The sequence below is a fragment of the Chiloscyllium plagiosum genome, unplaced genomic scaffold (assembly GCF_037043375.1).
Source record: "Chiloscyllium plagiosum isolate Xiang-an unplaced genomic scaffold, Cpla_swu_hap1 HiC_scaffold_7, whole genome shotgun sequence".
NCBI classification, from domain to species: Eukaryota; Metazoa; Chordata; class Chondrichthyes; order Orectolobiformes; family Hemiscylliidae; genus Chiloscyllium; species Chiloscyllium plagiosum.
In genome coordinates this window covers 65,090,771-65,116,594 of record NW_028270145.1, presented here as the reverse complement: position 1 = coordinate 65,116,594, position 25,824 = coordinate 65,090,771, and the positions used below count along the sequence as shown (strand labels likewise).

The following is a 25,824-nucleotide window of genomic DNA, read 5'->3' as shown; positions in this document are numbered from 1 at the left end:
CCTTGATGGAGTCAATTCAGTCTGTTTACTGAAGTCTGCATTGTATAATGTCTAACTGGGTGGCACCTTTTCTTATTTTTATCAAATTAGTCTATCCATTTTGTTAGATATACTTATATACCAGCACCCTGTGTTTATTAGCTGGTGACTCATAACTTTGTAGTTGTATCTCTCTCTATTTTTCAGATTTTGATCATGTATAGATGATAAAATCTCTGAATTTTCTGATCCCACAGTTGGGTCAATGGAAGATTTCAGAATGTGACAGCAAGCTATCATACGTATGTAAGAAGCAAGGCAGGACCTTGAATAAAACAGACTGGTCTGATGTAGGATGCCCACAGGATGAGGTAATTGTATTATCTTATTGTAACTCGTGCTGTGCCTACCTGGTTCTTTTTAGGTTAGCCTTGAAATGTTCTATTTAGTTATAGCTTTAAACCTAGGTTAAATTAAGTGAAATTTTGTTTTTGAGACATATCAGCTGTGGTCAGTATTATGAAGTTTTTGTTTTACCTAAGCTCAGCTAACAAGTACATTTTGTTCTTAGTATAATCAATTCAGTCTGTTACTGAACAATATATTGAATAATGTTTGACTCGATGACATCTTTTTGATTTTAACTGATTAGTCTATCTCCACACCATTACATTAGCTGTACTGGCATCCTGTGTCTAAAGGCTGGTGAATCCTGACTTGGTGCTTGTATTTTAATTCTTCAGGTTTTGATCTTTTAAGATGTTTTGGGTGATGTCTTGGAACAAAGCTACATTAATCTACTCTTGCAGCTTATAACGTGTGATTACAGTAAATAAGAATGGGGAGAAAACTTACAAAAACAGCATTATTTCAAATTAATTTACTATAAATCTATAGAGCTTTGTGGTAAATAAATACTTGCTAATATATGACCTTTTTAATACTTTATGCATCATAAATATAAATCATTAAGACATTTTGTTTTAAATACTAATGTACATCCTTGACTCTTAAAAGTTGAACCAACTAAATCTTCTTCCTTTTTAAGAACTGGAAAAGGCATGGTAGCTACTGCTACACACTTGATTCAACAGAAGTTGAGTTTGAATCAAAATGTCATCTTACAATACAAAACAGGTACAAATTCTTGTAATTTATTTTCTACTTTTTAGGAGATCATTGCAGTTTATGATCATTCTCATTACAAACACAATATTGGAATATGCCTAAAGTATATTTTTTTAAGAATGGTATGAATTTGTTTTAGCTGGTAATATTAAGGAATATACTATATTAAAGTTCTGTTTGCACTGTCAGCTGCTCAGACTTTGTAGAAAAATTCTCTCTCTTGTCTTCCTTGACACACCAATGGAACATAATGTGAGAAGTGGAAATATGCTTTCAGATCCAGTTGCAGTGCAAGCTAGTGCTCCAGAACTTACTTCTCCCCCTATCCAAGGTCTTCCAGTACAGTCACCAGACTGGCAACTACCTGACAATGTGGAAAATTGCCCAGGTGCATCCTGTACACACAAGGCAGAACAAATCCAACTAATTACTCTCTAGTAAAGTGACGGAAGATGTCATCAACAATGCTATCAGCAATAATTTGCTCAGTGATGCCCAGTTTGGGTTCCATGAAGGCCACTCCACATCTGGCCTCATTACAGCATTGGTTCACGCATGGACAAAAGAGCTAAATTCCACATGTGGGGTGAGAGTGATAGTTCCTTGATGTCAAGACTGCATTCAACTGAATGTGGTATCAGGAGGCCTAGCAAAACTGGAATCCGTGGTATCAAGGGCAAACTGTTCACTGTTTGGAGTCATACCTGGTACATAGGAAGATGGTGTGGTTATTGGAGGCCAGTCATCTCCGCTCCAGGACATTTCTGCAGATGTTCCTCAGGGTAGTGCTCTAGGCCCATCCATCTTCAATTGCTTCATCAATGACCTTAGAACATAGAAAAGTACAGCACAGAACAGGCCCTTAGGCCGACGATGTTGTGCCGAGATTTAATCCTAATGTACAATATAGTAACTTAACCTACGCACCCCTCAACTCACTGCTATCCATGTGCAGCAGTTGCTTAAATGTCCCAATGACTTCGCTTCCACCACCTCAGCTGGCAACGCATTTCATGCATTCACAACTCTCTGCGTAAAGAACCTACCTCTGATGTCTCCTTTATACCTTCCTCCTAATATCTTCAAACTATGACTTCTCATACCAGTCAATCCTGCCCTGGGGAAAAGTCTCTGGCTATTGACTCTGTCTATTCCCCTCATAATTATGTACACCTCGATCAGGTCTCCTCTCTTTCTCCTTCTCTAGAGAGAAAAGTCCGAGCTTATTCAACCTTTCTTCATAAGGCAAAACCTCCAGTCCAGGCAGCATCCTGGTAAACCTTTGCACCCTCTCCAAAGCCTCTCTCTCTTCCTTTATAGTAGGGTGACCAGAACTGGACGCAATATTCCAAGTGTGGTCTCAACAGGGACTTGTAGAGCTGCAGCAAAACCTCATGGCTCTTAAACTCAATCCCACTGTTAATGAAAGCCAAAATACCATTTGCTTTCTTAACAACCCTATCCACTTGTGTGGTAACTGAGGGATCTATGTACTTGCACACCCAGATCCCTCTGTTCCTCCACACTGCCAAGAATCCTGTCTTTAATCCTATATTCAGCATTTGAGTTCGACCTTCCAAAATGCATCACTTCGCATTTATCCAGGTTGAACTCCATCTGTTATTTCTCAGCCTAGTTCTGCATCCTGTCTATAGCGCGCTGCAGCCTACAGTAGCCCTCTATACTATTGATGACACCTCCAACTTCGTGTCATCTGCAAATTTACTAACCCACCCCTCAACCTCCTCATCCAAGTCATTTATAAAAACTACAAAGGGCAGAGCCCTGTGGGACCCCGCTCAATATTGTCTTCCACGCAGAATACTTTCCATCCACAACCACTCTCTCTGCCTTCTGTCAGTCAGCCAATTCTGAATCCAGATAGCCAAATCTTTCCCTGTATCCCATACTTCCTGACTTTATGAATGAGCCTACCATGGGGAACCCTATCAAATGCCTTGCTGAAGTCCATATACACCACATCCACTGTTCGACCTTTGTCGACCTGTCTTGACGCCTCCTCAAAGAACTCAATAAAATTTGTGAGGCATGACCTGCCCCTCACAAAGCCATGCTGACTGCCTTTAATCACACTGTGCTTTACCAAATAGTCATAAATCCTATCCCTCAGAATTCTTTCCACAACTTTGCTGACCACGGATGTAAGACTGATTGGTCTATAATTGCCAGGGATTTCCATATTAAGTGGAACAACATTCGCCTCCTTCCAATCTTCCAGTACAACTCCTGTGGAGAGGGAGGAGGCAAATATCCTCGCCAGAGGCTTAGCAATCTCCTTTCTCGCATCCCTGGGACTTATCAATCTTAATGTTTTCCAAAATTTCTAGCACATCATCTTCATCAGTCTTGATCTGGTCAAGACTGTATCCCAGCTCCTCTAAGTTTTCATTTACAACAAGTTCCCTTTCCTTGGTGTGAAAACCGAACAAAAAGCTCATTTAGAGCTTCCCCTATCTGCTCAGACTCCACGCCCAGGTTCCTTCCGCTATCCCTGATCGGCCCTACCTTCTCCCTGATCATTCTCTTATTCCTCACGTATGAGTAAAACGCCTTTGGGTTCTCCCTAATCCTTCCTGCCAAGCCTTTCTCGTGCCCCCTCCTGGCTCTCCTCAGTCCATTTCTGAGTTCCTTTCTAGCAAACATGTAATCCTCTAAAGCTGTGTTAGATCCTTGCTTCCTCCACTTTACATAAGCTGCCTTCTTCCTTTTGATGAGAAGCTCCTGTGTTCTCGTCATCCAAAGTTCCTTAATCTTACCCCTTCTCACCTGTCTCAGAGGAACAAATTTGTGCATCACTCGCAACAACTGCTCCTTAAATAGTCTCCACATGTCTGTTGTGCCCTTTCTGTGGAACAATTGCTCCCAGTCTGTACTTCCCAACTCCTGTCTGATAATGTCATAATTTCCTTTTCCCCAATTAAATATCTTCCCTCGGTAACTGCACCTTTCACTCTCCAAGGCTATGGTAAATGTGAGGCAGTTGTGATCACTTTCACCAAAGTGTTCTCCCTCCGCAAGATCTGACACCTGTCCTGGCTCATTGCCGAGCACCAAATCCAAATTACCTCTCCTCTCGTCAGTCTGTCTACATAATAATAAGGTCAGAAATGGGGATGTTGGCTGATGACTTCACCATTTATGACTTCTCAGATACTGAGCAGTCCATGTTCAAATGCAACAAGATCAGGGCAGTATCCAGGCCAGGGGTGACAAGTGGCAAGTAACATTCACACTGCAAAAATGCTAGTCAATGGCTATCTCTATTAAGAGACCATCTGACCACCATCCCTTGACACTCACCGAATGCCCCACTATCAATATGCTGGGGGGAGGTTACCATTAACCAGAAATTCAACTGGACTCATAACATAATTATAGTGGTGCTCGGCAATGAGCCAGGACAGGTGTCAGATCTTGTGGTGGGAGAACACTTTGGTGAAAGTGATCACAACTGCCTCACATTTACCATAGCCTTGGAGAGTGAAAGGTGCAGTTACCGAGGGAAGATATTTAATTATACAAGAGCAGGTCAGACACTCTAAATACTGCAGGAACTAACTCAATACTTGACTCTCCAAAGATTGTCCCTTATTTACAGGGTGCAACTTAGGGATATGATGGAATACTGCCCACCTGCCTGGATGAGTAGAGGTCCAACATGATTTGGGACAAAATAGTCCGCTTGATTGGCACCACATCCACAAACCTTAGTCACAGCTGTATGTACTATCTACAAGATACTCTACAGATATTGATGAAAAATCCTTAGACAGCACCTTCCAAACCCATAACTACTTACATCTAGAAAGGATATGTCAAGCACAAGACTTATTTTTGGAAAGACTGCACTGTAGCTATCTCCTGGATTAGTGGAGCTGGAAGAGCACAGCAGTTCAGGCAGCATCCAAGGAGCAGCGCTGTAGCTATTGTCCATATCACAAGCAGCACAGTTTGCTTTGTACATAATACTTTGGCGCACGCTTGGATGATTTTGTATCTTCCATGAATAGTAATTGCCACTGTTTCAGTGACTTTGAAAGGATGCAGAACTGTGCCTTAGGCTGAATAACTGTTGGATTATTTTATCATTTTCTGTGGTGAGGAAGGTCCACATTGAGAGCAGAGATTGAGTGAAAACTTGTGGAAAGTATTCTTTAGGAACCTGTGTCTCACCATTCTTGGGCGCATCCCGTTTGCGTGGACATCCACAGGAGGGTGTACCACAGTAATTATTTTACTAGCCATCAGTCTATTCATCCAGGAATGTGAATTTGAATCCCTACATTTCAGCTGTGAAACTTGCGTACAATTAAGTAAATCTGGAATTTAAAAAAATAACTAATATCTGTGACTGATGATATGAAAGTACTGAATTGTTATTTAAAACCTATTTGGTTGCCTAATATCCCTTAGAAGAAAGGAAATCAGCTATCTTTGCCCAGTCTAAACATTATAACCTGCAGATATCTAGTTCATGATTCATGTGTTTTCGTGCTAAAAGTAAGATGGATAGAGAAGTCTGGTTTAAAAACTGATCAACAGCCCTAATATAAAAGCAGATAAAACTTGCAGTCATTTACATAAATGATTTGGAAGCGAGCATAAGAGGTACAGTTAGTAAGTTTGCAGATGACGCCAAAATTGGAGGTGTAGTGGACAGCGAAGAGGGTTACCACAGATTACAACAGGATCTGGTCCAGATCGGCCAATGGCCTGAGAAGTGGCAGATGGAGTATAATTCCGATAAATGCGAGGTGCTGCATTTTGGGAAAGCAAATCTTAGCAGGACTTATACACTTAATGGTAAGGTCCTAGGGAGTGTTGCTGAACAAAGAGATCTTGGAGTGCAGGTTCATAGCTCCTTGAAAGTGGAGTCGCAGGTAGATAGGATAGTGAAGAAGGCGTTTGGTATGCTTTCTTTTATTGGTCAGAGTATTGAGTACAGGAGTTGGGAGGTCATGTTGTGGCTGTACAGGACATTGATAAGGCCACTGTTGGAATATTGCGTGCAATTCTGGTCTCCTTCCTATTGGAAAGATATCGTGAAACTTGAAAGGGTTCAGAAAAGATTTACAAGGATGTTGCCAGGGTTGGAGAATCTGAGCTACAGGGAGAGGCTGAACAGGCTGGGGCTGTTTTCCCTGGAGCGTCGGAAGCTGAGGGGTGACCTTATAGAGGTTTACAAAATTATGAGGGGCATGGATAGGATAAATAGACAAAGTCTTTTCCCTGAGTCGGGGAGTCCAGAACTAGAGGGCATAGGTTTAGGGTGAGAGGAGAAAGATATAAAAGCGACCTAAGGGGCAACTTTTTCACGCAGAGGGTGGTACATGTATGGAATGAGCTGCCAGAGGATGTGGTGGAGGCTGGTACAATTGCAACATTTAAGAGGCATTTGGATTGGTATATGAATAGGAAGGGTTTGGAGGGATATGGGCCGGGTGCTGGCAGGTGGGAGGAGATTGGGTTGGGATATCTGGTCGGCATGGATGGGTTGGACTGAAGGGTCTGTTTTCATGCTGTACATTTCTATGACTCTATAAGCCTAAGTAAAAATAACCTGTATTTGATTTATAAAGTCACAGTTGAAAGTGCAAAGAAAAAGCTGAGTGATTGACTGATGGTTATTTTAGTAGAACCAGGAAGGCCAGAGATAGGGCAATTACATTAGTTTTCTTTTTAAATTGCTCACATGAGTTGCAGAATTTGAAGCTTTGGGAGCATAGAAGTCTAATAAGAATCAGGAGAGTTCCTGACGTCTAATTTTTTAAGCAAGAGGCAATTGTAGTTTTGCTTTGCTGTAGACTGAATCTCTCTGGATAGGGAGAACCAACTTTTGATTGTTTGTCTGGCCTGAACATTAGGCAAAAAAGGTTGCTAAGTTCATCGTTCAACGCAGTTTAGATTTTGCGAGACTGAAAGCAACTGGAAGATTTGACAACCTTGTAGTTGGAGGATAGAATCGACATTGATCTTTGAAGTCTTGTGGCAGAAAGCAGTCAATAGTGTTAGCTTGTAAACTGAAAAGAAGGCAGCTGAGTATCTGTGGGCAATTAGAACAAGAAACTGATGGATCCACAGAAATGAAGTATTAAATAAATCCTGGAGTTTCACTTCGTCAAGAAGCTGTTAGAAAGTTTCCCCAGTCTTGTAGTACAGAGAATATCTGAAATACTGAGGTGAATTAAAATAAATTCCTGAAGGCTGTAACATCATTTGGGATTGATGTCTCTAAGTAGATGAACCTTCAAGATTGCTGTGATGGATACTGAGGCAGGGTGGGGTGCGAACTGCATTTAAAGCAAACATAATTATAAATTTATAGTGTTGAGTAAATGTTTAATTCTTGTATACAACAACATTTGCTTTTTCTGTCTAAAAATGTGAAATTTTGCAGTGTAGTTCTGTCACATGATTGCTGGTTGTTCAGATTTCTATTTCTAACATTTATCTGTCCCAAACTCTAGACTTTTAGCAGTTTTGTTGATTCTAAACTGCCCTGGAAATAGTTGTATTCAAGAAGATAACTCTCCTCCACTTTGAGGTTATTTGGGTTGGGTAATAAATGCTTGCCTTGTATCTTTTGAACTAATGATTTTATTTTAACATATTATTTTATCAGACCTCCATTAGCCAAGGAATATTAAGTTTCCCTCATAATTGCAATAAAATTTGGAATGTACTCATTTCATGGTGTGTCTCCTAAGTGGAAAAGAGTAATTGGTTTCTCTTCTGAAAAGTGATTTTTTTTTTTTCTGAATGCAGGTTTGAACAAGAATTTATTAATAGTCTGATTGCAAAATATACAACAGAAAATGGCAAATACTTCTGGACTAGTTTTCAGGATAGAAACGGCACTGGAGAATACACATGGTTTACTAAATCCAAGGAGAAAGAGCCCGTAACATATACAAATTGGAATGCATATCAGCCAGGTAGGTATTTACAGTATCCTTGATTCTAAAAACATTCAAGTATTCCATCTATTTGCTATTGAGAAAAGAAAGTTCCAGGTCCTACCCCATAGCTCAGCTGGTAAATGTCCTTCTAATTTAGACCAGAACCAGTTAGATCAAGAAGGTCCCAGGTTATATCCTCTCTCTGCACTGAGTTAGAATGTCTTAATGGAGGTAGGGGTAGGGGCCAGTGATTTGGGGGGCAGGATGCAAAGACCTACATTTAACCTCAATCTTTTGAGCTATAATTGGCTAAGCCCACTTTCCACCACTACTGTTCATTTCTTTGGGTGGATGGAAGTGAATCATGAGACAACAATTAGGATTGAATTCTTTGTGATGCATACAGAGTCAAATAGCTTGTTAGCCATCTCTGCTAGGTATCCTTGGGACTGAAAGCTAATGAACATGATTTGCCCTTGAACTGTATTATACTGAAGGAAAGTTACACATGGTCAGCCTCTGTCTCTCTTGTGATCTATTCGGTCCGGTAGCAAAATGAATCTGGAGGACTGGAGATGGATGCAGAAGCAATGGGAGACCACAATGTTTTCTATGCCTTGTAAGGTCTGCATCTCCCAGAACATCGTGCTGACTGCTTTCCATTGGATCTTTAAATTTGGTCTCATCTGCCAGGGTAGGGAAATCCTTAAATTGTTCACTGAAGTGATATATCAGAACGTGGTTAATATGTACTTTAATGGACTTGAGAGTCCTAGTTCAGGATTCTCTGAAGGTTAACATGTATGTCCAGTTGGCAGTTAGGAAGGCAGATGCAATCTTTGCATTCAATTCATTGGGCTAAATTTATAAATGCAGGGATGTACTGCTGAGGCTATATAAGGCTGTGGTCAGACTGCACTTGGAATATTATCGGCAGTTTGGGTCCCGTATCTCAGGACCGTTGTGCTGACCTTGGAGGAGGTTTACAACAACTGATCCCACAGAGAAAGGGCCTCTTGTTTGAAGAGCGGTTGAGGACACTGGGTCTGCGCTCAGTGGAGTTTAGAAGGATCTGATTAAAACTTAGAGCACTGAGAGGCTTGGATAGAGTGGATATGAAGATGATGTGCCACCGTGGGCGGCACGGTGGCACAGTGGTTAGCACTGTTGCCTCACAGCGCCAGAGACCCGGGTTCACTTCCCGCCTCAGGCGACTGACTGTGTGGAGTTTGCACGTTCTCCCCGTGTCTGCGTGGGTTTCCTCCGGGTGCTCCGGTTTCCTCCCACAGTCCAAAAGATGTGCAGGGCCAGGTGAATTGGCCGTACTAAATTGCCCGTAGTGTTAGGTAAGGGGTAAATGTAGGGGTATGGTTGGGTTCGCTTCGGCGGGTCGGTGTGGACTTGTTGGGCCGAAGGGCCTGTTTCCACACTGTAATGTAATCTAATCTAATCTAATCTAATCTAATCTAAAAACTAGTAAAAGAGACTAGGACCTGAGGGCACAGCCTCAAAGTGATGAGGTAACCATTTGGAACGGAAATGAGGAATTTCTTCAGCCAGAGGCTGGTGGATCTATGGAACTCATTGCCACAGGAGGCTTTAGAAAGCAAAACATTGAGTGGATTTAAGACGCAGATAAGTTGTTGATTAGTAAGGGAATAAAACGTTACAAGAAGAAGGCAGGAGAAACAAATCAACCATGATTGAATAGCAGAGCTGATTTGATAGGTTGAATGGCCTAATTCTATTCCTTTATATTATGAGCTTATGGCTGCTGTCACATGCTGACCAATGAGGTCTGGCTGGTGAGGACCAATAGAGGACAAAACACACAGTACAGCAAGCCCTGAGAGGTTCTACTTCTCTATTATACACTTTGCATACATCAACTTCAGCCTTAAAAAATTGGTATGAGGAAAATTGTTCTCGTGTTCTTTTGGAAACCACTATTTGGACTCAATGTTTCAGTCCATTACGAGAGCCTGATGGGAGCAGATAAATTAAGGTATCTTGTCAGCACATTCTTTTGAGTTACCTGCATTGATGATGAAAAATATGCAAGAATTGTAAAATTATGTACAATGTTTGACAGTCTTCAAGCATTGCAAAAGAAGCAAAGCAAGTCTGCCTCCCAAAGTTAAGATCTATAGAGTGCTGGTCACTCCCACTCATAATGCTGGTATACAATCACTGGTATGCAGACTGCCACTTTAATTGCTGTCAGAAATTTCTGAAGATCGGATGATGACAGGAAATGAGACTTTAATGGCCTTGCCATACTGAGATAGTGATGGAAATGTGTTGCTGGAAAAGCGCAGCAGGTCAGGCAGCATCTAGGGAACAGGAGAATCGACGTTTTGGGCATTAGCCCTTCTTCAGGAATGAGGAAAGTTGGTCCAGCAGGCTAAGATAAAAGATAGGGAGGAGGGACTTGGGGGAGGGGCGTCGGAAATGTGATAGGTGGAAAGAGGTCAAGGTGAGGGTGATAGGTCAGACTGGGGTGGGGGCAGAGAGGTCGGGAAGAAGATCGCAGGTTAGGAAGGCGGTGCTGAATTTGATGGATTTGACTGAGACAGGGTGGGGGGAGGGGAAATGAGGAAACTGGTGAAATCCGAGTTCATCCCTTGTGGTTGGAGGGTTCCTAGCCGAAAGATGAGGCGTTCTTCCTCCAACCGTCGTTTCGCTGTGGTCTGACGATGGAGGAGTCCAAAGACCTGCATATCCTTGGTGGAGTGGGAGGGGGAATTGAAATGTTGAGCTACAGGGTGGTTGGGTTGGTTGGTCCGGGTGTCCCAGAGGTGTTCCCTGAAACTCTCCGCAAGTAGGCGGCCCGTCTCCCCAATATAGAGGAGCCACATCGGGTGCAAAGGATGCAATAGATGTGTGGAGGTACAGGTGAATCTGTGGCGGATATGGAAGTTTCCTTTGGGGCCTTGGAGGGAGGTGAGGGGGGAGGTGTGGGCGCAAGTCTTGCACCTCCTGCGGTTGCAGGGGAAGGTGCCGGGAGTGGAGGTTGGGTTGGTAGGGGCTGTGGATCTGACGAGGGAGTCACAGAGGGAGTGGTCTTTACGGAATGCTGATAGGGGAAGGGAGGGAAATATATCCTTGGTGGTGGGGTCCGTTTGGAGGTAGCGGAAATGGCGGCGGATGATGCGCTGTACATGGAGGTTAGTGGGGTGGTAGGTGAGGACCAGTGGGGTTCTGTCCTGGTGGCGGTTGGAGGGGCGGGGTTCAAGGGCGGAGGATCAGGAAGTGGAAGAGATGCGGTGGAGTGCATCGTCGACCACGTCGGGGGGGGAAATTGCGGTCCTTGAAGAAGGAGGCCATCTGGGATGTGCGTTTTTGGAACTGGTCCTCCTGGGAGCAGATGCGGTGGAGTCGAAGGAATTGGGAGAATGGGATGGCGTTTTTACAGGGGGCAGGATGGGAGGAGGTGTAGTCCAGGTAGCTGTGGGAGCCGGTTGGTTTGTAGTAGATGTCCGTGTTGATTCGGTCGCCTGAGATAGAAATAGAAAGGTCGAGGAAGGGGAGGGAGGAATCTGAGACTGTCCAGGTGAATTTGAGGTCGGGGTGGAAGGTGTTGGTGAAGTGGATGAACTGTTCAACCTCCTCGTGGGAGCACGAGGCGGCGCCGATACAGTCATCGATGTAGCGGAGGAAAAGGTGGGGGGTGGGGCCAGTGTAGTTGCGGAAGATGGATTGTTCCACATATCTTACGAAGAGGCAGGGATAGCTGGGGCCCATGCGGGTGCCCATGGCTACTTCTTTTGTTTGGAGGAAGTGGGAGGATTGGAAAGAGAAGTTGTTCAGGGTGAGGACCAGTTCAGTCAGTCGAAGGAGGGTGTCTGTGGAAGGGTACTGGTCGGTACGGCGGGAAAGAAAGAAGCGGAGGGCTTTGAGTCCTTCGTGGTGGGGGATGGAGGTGTACAGGGACTGGATGTCCATGTGAAAATGTACTGAGATAGTCACAACAGAGTTGGCCTGGTCATGTACAAGAAAGTTTGGTATTCATTTACTGAAGTGAATCTTGTATGGCGAACTTCATGGTGGCCAATGAAAACTCCACAAGGAACTCAAGGTTTCGCTTCACGTCAACCTCCAGTCCTGTGAGAAGCCTGTCCAACCTCTGTACCTGTTGCAATCAATTTTTTTTTTAAAAACTGTCATGAGTTCCATCATAAACAAATCCACGCCAAAGGTGTAGAGAAAGTGCAAGTGGAGGGTTTCTGAGCAGCAACTCCTCCAAATCTCAATTGTATGTAACATCGTATTCTGTAGCCAAAATGTTTTGTTGTAAATGAGATCTGCCTTAGCAGTCACTATGTACCCATTTGAGCTCTACCAAACACCTTTGAAGGATGAATAATACCTTTGGGGGCAACACAAGCAAGAAAATGATTTAGTCCTTTGAAGAAAGGAGAAAATTTCAACTGCTGACAAGTGACTTTCAACCCCAGTTGAGATTTTTCCCTTGATAACTCTGCAGGTTGTCATTATGCAATTAGGCAAACCTGTTTAAAATAGTTTTCCAAATATTTGACAGACTTTGAGGAGAGCTATTCTTTTTCAAGCAGGCAATAATCGTTTTGTATAAGGGTTCAGTGGTTAGCACTGATATCTCACTCGGCCAGAGACCCGGGTTCGATTCAGGTGATGGTCTGCGGGAGTTTCCTTGGTGCTCTGGTTTCCTCCCACAATCCAAAGATGTGCAGGTTAGGTGGCTTGGCCATGCTAAATTGCCCATGATGTCTAAGGATGTGTTGGTTAGGTGGATTAGCCATGGAAAATGCAGGTTTACAGAGATAGGGGTTTGGGGACTGGGTCTGGGTGGAATGATCTTCAGAGGGTTGGTGTGGACTCGATGAATCAATAGGCCTCCTTCTGCATTGTAGGGATTCTGTGAAAATGGAAGTGTCATCTAGCCATACTTTCAGTTAGCTAAACTGTAAGACTGAATGCAATGCCCCAGTGCTATTATCACTAGACTATTAATCCAAGAAATGGGGCCTTGGATCAATTCTTACTGTTGGAGGTGGTGGAATTTAAATTCAGTAATCTGGAATTAAGAGTCTAATGATGTTAATTGTCAAGAAAAATTCAACAAATTTGCTATTATCTTTTCTGTAATTACCATCCTTACCTGATCTGGCCCATGCTGCAGGACTAGAGTCACACAATGTGGCCAACTCTTATCTGCTCTATGGGTAATAAGAACTGGCTTAGTCTGTGACGCCCACCTCCAATGAATTAAAAAATCATTCAAATCAATCTCTGTGGAATCTTTTGATCCCACGTTTTCTCCATGCAGCTGGAAAATGCAAGTGGTGCAGTCGCATTATACCCACAGTAAAACCATACATGTTTCTGCACTAAAATACAATGTCATATTCTGACTTGAGATTTAGTGTACATATCCAATTAAATGACCTCTCCAAACACATAGTCATCATCCCCATAAGTGACCGTAATTTCCACCCTCTTATTAGGCAGGCAGAATCTTAGCCACCAATGTTTTCTGGTCACCTTCCTGCATTTGGTCTTCTGGTTCACTGTCCAGAATGACTTCATTTCTAGCAGTCAGATCTTTCTGGCCCTATGCGTAAAACACAAGAACCTTGCACATAAGTCTAGAAAAGTTCTTGTTGCAAACTGTAAGATGATGCACTTTTATGCTGGCGTGTATTCTTTCTGACAGTAAATAAGATCTTGCTGAAGCAAAGCATAGGACATATTTAAATGGTGAAGAATATTGTCTGATGCCTGCCTGTAACTGGGGAAATGCAAATTAGTCTCAGCATAGTTTTACAGAGTTCCCCAACCAAAACTCATTTCTAAAAACAAAACTGATTTCAATTAACAAAACCAAGATCTCCTCTTTCCTCTGCACTGGGCATTCCCCTCATCTATTTCCAGACTCAACTAATCCTCAGATGAGTCAGCACCAATCCTTGAAACTTTTCAAAATACTTGTACTCAGCATGTGCAAAGGAATGATAATAAGCTTTCGCCTCTGAATGTACTATTTCCACAAGTATTGTGTAAACAGAACAATTTAAAACCTTTTGAAGAAAAAATAAATTAAGATTTCATAACTCTGTATAATTTAAGTTTATTTTTTAAAAAAAACCTGCTGAAACAAATTACAAACTGTCTTTTCTTGTTCCAGCATCTCCTGGCGGATGTGTTGTTATGGCCACAGGAAAAGCTCTTGGCCGATGGGAGGCCAAAAACTGCAACACCTTTAAAGCTATGTCTATTTGTAAGAAGAGTATTAGCAATACTACAGAAACTGAGGAAACACCCCCAACAGGCTCTTGCCCTCTTGGGTGGCAAACTAACCCAGACCTTCAACACTGCTACAAGGTGAGAATAGCATAAAGTTCAAGTATACTTTTTCTTCAAAGAACAATCAGCGAATTTAAAAATCAATTTTTATTTTTCACTTTTAAGCAAAGAATTAAAGGGTGAAAGAGGCAAATTTCCTCCATAATTTAAAAAAAAAATCTATTTGAAAAAAGTCTGGCAGCATTTCATTTGAAGAAAATACATAATCAAGAGAAAAAATGGAATCTGCATTTTGGGTAGATGTGTCCAGAGACTATTGTTGTTTTTCAAAAATGTATTAAGAACGCACAATCTGACTGCAAAAATTTCAAGGAACTGTGAGCTTAATGAAGCATTGATCATTTTATTGCTATTTTAAGATATAAAACAGGTCAAGATTAGATTAGACTAGATTACTTAGTGTGGAAACAGGCCCTTTGGCCCAACAAGTCCACACCGACCCTCCGAAGGGTAACCCACCCATTTCCCCTACATTTACCCCTTTACCTAACACTACGGTCAATTCACATGACAAGCACATCTTTGGACTGTGGGAGGAAACCGGAGCACCCTGAGGAAACCCACCCAGACACTGGGAGAACGTGCAAACTCCACACAGTCAGTCGCCTGAGTCGGGAATTGAACCCGGGTCTCTGGCACTGTGAGGCAGCAATGCTAACCATTGTGCCACCGTGCCGCCCACAACATATTCAGTAGCCTCCTATTTAGAGGAGAGAACAAGAGAAGAGAGCAAGAATTGGTTCAATTGTGTTAGAATCCATGATCAAATAATTTGCCAACACTTTTTTAGGAACTGAGGAGTGCTAATGCCTGTATAATAGCACCTTTTTTAAAAAACATTCACTCATGGGACATGGGGATTACTGTCTGGCCAGCATTTATTGCCTGTCCCTAGCTGCCCTTAAGAGAATACTGGTGAGCTGTCTTCTTGAACCATGAACTGTGGATAGACCCACAATGCCCTTCGCTAGGGAATTCCAGGACTTTTGATCCAGCAATTGTGAAGGTGCAGTAGTATATTTCAAAGTCAGGATTCTGAGTGGCATGCAGGGGATCTTGCAGGTAGTGGTGTTTCCATGTACCTGCTGCCCTTATCTTTCTAGATGGAAGGTTTGGAAGGTGCCGTCACAGGATCTTTTGAACTTCTTCAGTGCATCTTCTGGATAGTATACACTGCTACTGAATATGTTGTGGAGGAACTGAAAACACAAATGCTGGCGATCACATCAGGGTCAGACAGCATACGTGGAGAAAAAGCAAGCTAACATTTTGAGTCTAGGTGGCTCTCCATTAGAGCTGGTGAAGTTTGGAGGGGAAACATTTATGTTGTGGTTGGGGGAGGGAATGGTGAGGGTGTAGAGTGCTGGGGAGAAAAGATGTTGATAGTTTAGATTAAGTGATCAGAATGTGAGAAAGGCAGGATAATGGGGTGTCTAACTGCCAGACTGGGAAGAACAGACAGCCCCACTGGGGTCAAGGGTGGGGAGAAAAAACTTGGGGATGGAGAATATAACAAGTAAAGCTAAAAGAAAGGAGAGACATGGGAGCTGGTTCACAATTTAAAGATTTTTAAATCCAGAAGGCTATAGAGTGCCTGATCTGAAGATGAGGTGTTGTTCCTCCAGTTTACGCTCTGATTCACTGGAGCACTGCAACATGCCGAGGACAGATGAGTGGGCAGGGTCATGCTGCAAAGCAGTCACTGTGTGCGTTCGGTTTCTCCAACGTAGAACAGGCCACATTGGATGCAGCGAATACAATACGCAAGATTGGAGGAGATACAGATGAAAAACTGTTTCACCTGGAAAGACTGTTTAGGCCCTTGGATGCAAAGCAGATTGGAGGTGAAGGGGCAGGTGTTGCACCTTCTGTGATTACGTGGGAAGGTGCCACATGAACCAACTCCCATTTCTCTCCTTTCTTTCAGCTTTACTTGTTATATTCTCCATGGTGTTAATGGTCGATTGAATGGATTGGGGTGTCCTGTAGGGAACAATCCCTGTGAAATGCTGAGAGGAAGTTGTGTTTGGTTGCATTCTGCTCGTCTTTTATATACATTTCACCACTTGTGGAGGACTGGTGCTTGTGGGTGTAGTGCCAATCAAGTGGGCTGCTTTGTCCCAGATGATGCCAAGTAGAGGAAAGGTAGAATATTGCTTGCAGGAAGAAGAAGAAAGCAAGTCTTTGGGATCTGTCCGGATATAAAGTTAGTGATAATCATCGTCTCAGTCAGTTAGGAGAGGGCCAATTTGTTTTTCCCTCATGAACACAAGGGAAGTGAGACTAATCATAGCACCATTATTAATGCCTATGTCGTGATATTTTATTGTGTTACCTTGTAAACCCTTGCCAGTCACTGTCTTAGAAGTTCCTAACGACTATTCGGCTATGTAGCTTGGGAATGACAAGTCCCAAAGGCATCACTTTGAACAAATCCACAGATGAGTGACTTTATATGCTATTACTGGAAAACGTATGAGCAGATGGGATTAACAGCTGTCTGTGATCCACATTATTATTGTAGGTGTTTTTGAAACTGTACTAAAATAGGTAACTCCTTTAGAAAATGAATAGAGACTTTTGAATGTATTGTGTAGGCCAGCTCTGAAATGCAGTCACTAGCTAAGGTTTTAAGATGGCTATAACGTTTTGAATACATTTTCAAATGTTTACAGGCCCAGGCAGTTTAGAATTTTCCTCTTGGCTATCTTTGGTGTATGTTTTCTTTATTTCTGCATCCATCAGAAAATCTGCTGACAGCGACCTTATGGTGTAGGTGATCTGATATTTGATTTTTTTTCACTAACCGAGATTTGATAATTTTAAAGGCCCATCTATGTCACAACATTCTAGCATTTACTTTTGCATGCTATGTTTAACTCCAACCCAGACATTTACCTTCTGCCAGTCTTTTGCCTGAAAACTGATGTCCAGTGATTGAATGTGAACATGGTGGGGGTTCGGTCATGGTCAAGGGAGGAGCTTGAACAATGCAACCACCTTTGGTATCTTTGCTGCCCAACCAGCAACGTCTGATGTGATGTTCAGCTGGGCCTATAATTGAGTGGTTATACTGGACATTTTAAAAATGCAAGTCTGGGGCTTGCACCATTTGTAGGATACAAGTTTGTGCAAAATTAAACAGGGAATGAGGGAATTTAAGCAATGCTGCTCAGTAAATATTGAGAAACTGAAACTGCTTGACTCCACTGGAGACTTTGTCAATGATTAAAGGAATTCTGAATAATTTGTGTGTAGGATGTTTTAGTTGCCACCCATGATTTTGTGGCCTACCTGGCTACCACCTCGATGTGTCAGTTGTTCAGTTTACTTCCTTCTCAACATACTGCAGCTATCCGTTTTACACCTGTGGCTTACTGGAGACTCTTCAACGAGGCCTGCTATCTAACTGACTTGGTACAAATGTTGGATCCAACATCAATTTCTCAGCCAGCCAACAAAAGTCTTTCAGTCTGTTTTGGTATGGGGATCTCGTGTGAAAATTCAGTTTATTTCTTTGTGCACAGGGGCCAATGGCCTAAAATTGTCCCTTAGTTGGTACAAATTGATTTTCAGTAAGACTGATTTAAGGTTACTTGGTGTGGAAAAGATGCCACACTAAAGTTAGGTTGAAGTGACTGTATGTTGGAGAAAGTTTGTTCTGGAGGGAAGTGACTCTGGAGTGCTTCATACTACAACTGTCAGAAATTTTAAATTTCTCACTTGAAAGCAGTGCCATTTATCAGCTTGCCAAGTTCAAGGATCAAAACCTGGGTCATTCCATATGGGCAGAAACTGTTTCAACAACAACTTGCATTAAAGATTTCCTGTAATAGGATGGAATGTTTCTAAATGCTTTACATGAGCTTAATAAAACAAAGTATGAAACATAATGAGACATTTAGGCCAGATGGCCTAAAGCTTGGTCAAAGTGAGGTTTTAAGGAAGTGTCAAAAAGGAGGAAATTGAGGTGAAGAGGTTTAGGGAGAGAATGCCTAAGCCAGAGAATGAAGTTGAAGCACCTGAAGAGTATGGAAATGTGTTGCTGGAAAAGCGCAGCAGGTCAGGCAGCATCTAGGGAACAGGAGAATCGACGTTTCGGGCATTAGCCCTTCTTTCCTGAAGAAGGGCTTATGCCCGAAACGTCGATTCTCCTGTTCCCTAGATGCTGCCTGACCTGTTGCGTTTTTCCAGCAACACATTTCCATCTCTGATCTCCAGCATCTGCAGACCTCACTTTCTCCGCACCTGAAGAGTATGGCCACCAGTGGTGGAACAATTTAAAAGTGGGGCTGAAAAGGATGGCAGAATTCGAGAAACACTGATATTTCTGAAGGTTGAGGCTGGGAAAGATTAGTGTTAGGAAGAGAATAAAGACCATGGAGGAATGTGAAAGCATAGATGACGATCTTAAAATCAATACTAGGAGTCTGTACAGATCAGTGAGCACAAGAGTGAAAACTTAGAGCAGCCTTGTTCTCCCAAGGCATGGGCATCATGGTTTTAGATTACCTTCATTTTACATTGGATGAAAGATGAGAATTGGCAAAGCATGTGTTGGAATAGTTGCAAATGGAGATACCAAAGGCATAATAAGAATATCAACAACAGATGAACTGGGACAGGCAAAATCAGACAGTGGAATTATGGAAGTGAAAATCAGTAATCATAGTGACCCTTAATCTGAGATCAAATATGATAGCAAGGTAATTGGCTTAATGTGGACTGCTGCTAAGGTGAGGAACAGAGTCAGTAACTAGGTAATGAGTTGAGAGTGGAGACCAAAAAAATGGTAATAGTAAATTGACCTCTGTTTCATCAACATAATGTGAAAAGTAATACTCTGCCTTCAGCATGTGGGTAGATGTGACATTAGTGGTCATAGTTTGGGAACAAGAAGAAAAGCTAGTTAAATAATTCTCTGGTTATGGTTTGATGGATGGCAACGGATCAGATGAGAGCAATCCCACTCAGCTGGACAAAGTGTTGTGGTCCATTTTTATATTTATGTCTATACATGCAAAAGGATAATTATCCAATCTACATTTGTAGATCTTTCATCATGAGAGGGTGGTACGAAAGAGAACATGGGAAGAGTCTGAACGATTTTGTGAGTCACTTGGGGCCCACTTGCCAAGTTTCAGTCACCATGATGAGATGTTATATCTTCACAGCTTGCTAAGAAAAACAATTACGTAAGTAAAGATGCAAAGAGAAGTATATAACTTAGCTTTATTTTCATGCTTGGCTTTGCATAATTTGTAAACTGTAATTAAAACTGATAATTTTATCTTGAGACCAGATATTTTCTGTCTGTAGATAATTGGATACATCAGTGTATACCACGAGCAGTTCCAGGGTTTAACAAGGTGATGTTAACTGAGACAGTCACCAAATCTTCAGCTTTGTTGTGGTGCTGGATACTGTTTTTGGTTGCACTCGACTTTGATGTGGGAAGTCTTACCAAAAATGGGCAAGAATTTTACTTGGATATTATGATGCACATCAATTAAATCTGCATGGAATTTTCCGTATTTCAATTTAACATGATCCCAGGAAAATGAGAGTTTCAAGTTGCTTGATTTTGTTAATGGCAAGACTATTAAATTTCAAAAACAAATTGGTTTTTTTGGATGCTGTTGGAGAAGAATTTTTTTGTGGTAGTTATTTTGGCCTCACTTCATGCTCATTGTGGATGCAGGGCTTTAACATTTGCAGTGAAAAAGCAAAACCATTGTCATATAGTTTGCTCTTTCAGTAAACGTAAATGATGGTTGGTGTAATCTGGGGGTGACCATCTCATAATTGAGAGGCAATGTTGAGAAGGCGGGGTCTTCACCGTGAAGTCAGCTGATATGGGAATTTAGTCTGTGCTTGTTGGCTTCACTCTGCATTGCAAACCAGCCATTCAGGCCACTGAATTAACTGAGCTCCCAAAGTCAGAAATCACATGACACCAGGTCCACCCCAGTCCAACACCGACAGTTCCACATTATGAGCTCCCAAAGGTATTGTTAGGTCCATAAATTTCGAATCTACTCAACTTTCGCATTGCAAAAATTTTCAAATTTTCAGGTGGGTGTTACTCTTCAGAGGATAAAGAGATGCAAAGGTAGAGGTTCACAACTCACCCCACTGTTAGCTTATTGGCTACAGTACATTGAACCTGAATTTGTCGAATTGTTATCCTTATGCATTGCACATGAATAGACAGACTGAAACAGTAATGCTGAATGATAAACTACATTGTAGGAATGACAAACCCGATGGCCATCGAAGTTGCTGCAACATTCCTATTTTTCTGCATGAAATTCATTTTGAGTTGTTTCAGGAGACATTATTAGTTGATCTGTAGTGATTGGATTTGCCTCATAATTGGTTAACACCTTATTTGTTATAGCAAGCAACAATTTCTCATACATACCATGTCACAACAAAATGGCCATTTTCAAATCTGAAATGTCCAACATATGACAAGATTGGTCAAAAACCACACAAAGTGGCTTGTTACAAACTGTACTACCAGCCTGCACTTTGTCAGTGATTGATCAACATGGGATTATGCAGGTCAGTGGTTGTCTATCCATCATCTTTCCACCACTTTGTGCAATGTGAGGTATGAAACTGATTCCTCAGGACTCAACGTTATTCTTTTTATATAGCTATCTGACAGTTATGATTACGACACAGGTATAATGAAGTGTATAACAAAGGAATCATTTTTTACTTTGCCCATAGGTGTCTTGAAGTAATGTTTCAGAATTTTGACACATCTGGAACATTGTGCAATACAACTCATTTAAACTCAATTTATGCCAAAACAACTCTGTATTGGCATAAATTTGCAGTAGCCTTTGAAGCTTTGTAAGGAAAACAGTATTTGTAAAATGAGAACAGTCTGTCTAGGAAAGAAGGCATGTAAAAAAACACAAGCAGAACCAGACAATCCTGATCTGAAAGCAGTTGGAGCCACCCACCGTTTCATTAGCAGAGGGATTGAATTCAAGAGTCGTGAAGTGATGTTGCAACTGTACAGGACTTTGGTTAGGCCACATTTGGAGTACTGTGTGCAGTCCTGGTCGCCTCACTTCAGGAAAGATGTGGAATCTTTGGAGAGGGTGCAGAGAAGATTTACCAGGATGTTGCCTGGAATGGAGAATAGGTCGTACGAGGATAGGTTGAGAGTGCTAGGCCTTTTCTCATTGGAACGGCGAAGGATGAGGGGTGACTTGATAGAGGTGTATAAGGTGATCAGAGGAATAGATAGAGTAGACAGTCAGAAACTTTTTCCCCGGGTACAACAGAGTGTTACAAAGGGACATAAATTTAAGGTGAAGGGTGGAAGATATAGGGGAGATGTCAGGGGTGGGTTCTTTACCCAGAGAGTGGTGGGGGCATGGAATGCGCTGCCTGTGGGAGTGGCAGAGTCAGAATCTTTGGTGACCTTTAAGTGGCAATTGGATAGGTACATGGATAGGTGCTTAAGCTAGGACATATATTCGGCACAACATCGTGGGCCGAAGGGCCTGTTCTGTGCTGTATTGTTCTATGTTCTATGTTCTAACAGTAGCAATACAGATGCATTGGATTAAAAAAAAATCCAGTTGTGTCAAAGTTCTGGACTATTCCTGCTGGCATATGAGCAGACCCCATAAAACGAGCTTCATGATAAGTGCAAGTCCTGCACAGGACGGATCAGCTAAACTTGTATTATCTTGTTACATAACCACATTGACCTATCAGTGCAGCTCAATCACTAGTGCAAAAATGTCAACCACTGGGTGCACCATAATTTGACTTTGAGCTCCCTGTGAGAGGATGTGCAAAACCTCTAAGATGATTAAACCTAAGAAAGTTAAATGTTCAGAGAGAAGATCAAACTAATGGGCGGCACAGTGGCTCAGTGGTTAGCCCTGCTGCCTCACAGACCAGGGACCCAGGTTCAATTCCAGTACATTCTGTCCGTGTCTGCATGGGTTTCCCCTGGGTGCTCCAGTTTCCTCCCACAATCCAAAGATGTGCGGTTAAGTGAATTGGCTGTGCTAAATTGCCCGGTGTTCAGGGATGTAGGTTTGGTCAGGGGTAAATATAGTTTAAAGGGCATGGGTCTGGGTGGGTTACTCGGTGTGGACTTGTTGGGCCACTGTGGGGATTCTACTCTATTCTAATGTAGCAAGTGGAAAATCCATGTCAGTGAACTGACATTGTGAAGGAATTGGCAATATCACCTTTGAATTTATACACTGTTATGAGCGCTGAATTGCAAGAGTTCACCTGCAACAACGATTGACTAGATTGCTTCAAGATCAAGCACAATAGTGAGAATACGGTGTACATGACAGCAAAGGCAGATGGTAGGCTCCAGAATGGTCTCATTCCTGTACTGAATGAGGATGCAGCAAGGGACATGTTTAACTATGAGCCAGATTGTTTTACTATTTCATAAAATGTTGCTATTTGATGTTTAAAGATGGAGTGGCAAAGCAGGAAAGGAACATGTCACTGCCATTGTCTGCAACAAGATGGTTTTGAAAAGTTGTCTCTTCTTGTGATGGACAAGTCCAAGAAGTCATGCTCCTTCCTGAATATCAGGACACTACCCATGTAGTACAAGGCTAACCAAGCCACCTGGACTTCCTCCTTTTGTTTTTAGGCATGGTTCAGGAAAATGGACAAAACATATCTGTGAAAGACAAGGAAGATTAACTGTCCCATGTGTGCCAACATTGCTGGGCGAGAGTGCATCAATCTGCATTCGTCAAGCTCCAGCCAGTGGTTCAAAGGGTAATTTAGGACACTGAAAACCTGAAATTATCAAGGCCATCGATGAGAAGCTGATGAGCAACCTGACTCTTCTAGAACCCATGTAGTTATGGAAAATGGTTACTGGGAAAAGTTCCACTGCTTCTGCCGTGGTGGGTTCAGATGGGCTTGGACTTGCCAGACGCTCGGAAGCAAGTGGAATTGAGTGAAGCCAAGCAACCTGGTGATGAGACTCTTTCCACTTGCCTGCATGGAAGTCGCAGCAGACAACCATGAAGGATTATGCAGATATGGGTGATGCCATACCCTGCATGATGACACTGACAGATGAGGCAATGATAAGTCTTCACCAAAGAAGACTGATGGCCCTGAAGAGTCTGACAAATAGCCATGCTTGTCCACTTGCTTCTATAACTGAAGCCGCAAAGGTGCTCAAAGTGCTCTCTCTCACTCTCGGATTTTACATTTTTTGTGGCCACTTGTGGAACACTGGCGCACTTTTTTCCCTTTTAAATCATGACACACTGCAGTATGCTAAACAGTTCAACAAAATCTCCATAAGTCTTTTCCTATCTCTTACAAGGCCATTGTAAAGTATGAACAAATTGAGTAAGGTATATTTTTTCACCCACATTACTGCCTTGCTATATTTTCTTTTGGTCTTGGGGTATATGGTTTTAGCATCACCCCTATTTGTAGGCATATCAAGTTCATATAGAGTTACATATGTGGAAACAGAGGTTCCTCAGCTATTATGACTAGCACACATTTGACTAAAATGCTATCAAGGTGATCAGTCTAGCTTGCAGCATGTTGTGTACATATTCAGTAACCTTTTACATGTGACATGTGATTTGCAGTCAAAGATGATATAATTCGCTAACGTATCCTGGACACCCGCACCAATCAACTTCCCCGCCCCATGGCCAAACATTTCAACTCCTCCCTCCTACTCTGCTGAGGATATGCAGGTCCTGGGCATGCTCCACTGACACTCCCTCACCACTCAACACCTGGAGGAAGAACGCCTCATCTTTCACTTCAGAACACTTCAACCCCAGAGCATCAATGTGGACTTCACCAGTATCCTCATTTCCCCTAACCCCAGTTCCAATCTGCTAGGTCAGCACCATCCTCATGACCTGTCCTACCTGCCAATCTTCCTTCTCCACCCTCCTTTCCAACCTATCCCGTGATGGGCGGCACGGTGGCACAGTGGCTAGCACTGCTGCTCACAGCGCCAGAGACCCAGGTTCAATTCCCACCTCAGGTGATTGTGCAAACTCCACACAGTCGTTCTCCCCATGTCTGCGTGGGTTTCCTCCCACAGTCAAAGATGTGCAGGTCAGGTGAATTGGCCATGCTAAATTGCCCATAGTGTTAGGTGAAGGGGTAAATGTAGGCGTACGGATGGGTTGCGCTTCGGTGGGTCGGTGTGGACATGTTGGCCCGAAGGGCCTTTTTCCACACTAAGTAATCTAATCTAATCTATCACCTTCATCCCCACCTCCATCCACCTATTGCAGTCTCAGCTGCCTTCTCCCCAGCCCCACCCCCCCTCCCATTTATCTCTTCACCCTGGAGGCTCCCTGCCTCATTCCTGATAAAGGGCTTTTACCTGAAACGTCTATTTTCTGCTCCTCTGATGCTGCCAGACCTGCTATGCTTTTCCAGTATCACTCTAATCTATAAAATGACATGACCTACAGCACATAAGCAGAGCATTTGGCACAACTGGTGTCTGCCAGTACTTGCATTCACAGCAGTCAGCTTCCACTTGATCAGTGAGTGAAGGAGAGGTCATACTGAAGACCATGTGGTTCAGTTTCAAAAACATTGTTATTTGCTGTAGGGATTGTATATGTACACTGCTAGATAATGGTCTTTACAAAACGCTAGAAAAAATTATAAAGTTTAGACTAGTTTTTCATCTTAGTTAGCATCATAATATTGGGTGACATTTGAACCAGTATTTGGTTGACTTGAGGCTGCAAATATTTTAATGTCTGGAAACCTGGACTCTGAGGTAACCAGTGCAGGAGAGACATGAAAAAGGGGTGAAATGCTGTCTTGGACTGTAGTACAGCATATCAGGAGATCCTGTTTTAATTTTTAATCGTGCTAAAGCATATGCATTCCTTATTTTTGTAAGTGTACGCAAGCATACATTTTACTAATTTTGCCTTTATTCTTAGTGGGTAAGTGGGTAATCAATTGTATTAGAAAAAACTTTTGTAAGTTCAGGTTGTACATTCTTTCAGTTAATGGGGTCCAAAGCTATAATCGCTGTGTGGCACAGTGATAGTATCCCTACCTCTGGACCAGGAGACCTGAGTTCAAGTCCCACCTGCTCATAACATGTGCCAAAACACATATGAGCAGGTTGATTAAAGGTATCTAGGAAAAGCTTATCTCCATGGAGATGCATCACCACCCCAGTCACAATGTTGTGATCGGTGGTAGCATGGCTGAATAGCCTAAGGTGCTGGATTTAAGTCCTCCCCTCCATCAGGGACGTTGTGGTCATCCAATGTCAGGAGGGCTTGCAGAAATTTAAACAGCTCTCCACTGGAATTAGATTCTGATCCTTTCTTGTCAGAATGTTCCTCTAAGTCAGAAGCCTTTTGTTTTTTGCTCAATCCAGCCTTTAATGATGGTATTCGCTGCTTCTCTCCTTTTCTCCTCCCTC

General features: G+C 42.5%; 1 protein-coding gene across 1 annotated transcript in view; it reads left to right on the top strand.

Moving 5' to 3' along the window:
* The window catches only part of ly75 (lymphocyte antigen 75), a 141,801-nt gene that overhangs the window by 35,139 nt on the left and 80,838 nt on the right, over positions 1-25,824 (top strand). The window contains exons 9-13 of the mRNA XM_087988567.1: positions 237-350; positions 1,028-1,116; positions 7,894-8,063; positions 14,194-14,390; positions 19,425-19,567. Coding sequence (XP_087844693.1) covers positions 237-350; positions 1,028-1,116; positions 7,894-8,063; positions 14,194-14,390; positions 19,425-19,567 — 713 coding nt within the window. The remainder of the gene's footprint in view (positions 1-236; positions 351-1,027; positions 1,117-7,893; positions 8,064-14,193; positions 14,391-19,424; positions 19,568-25,824) is intronic.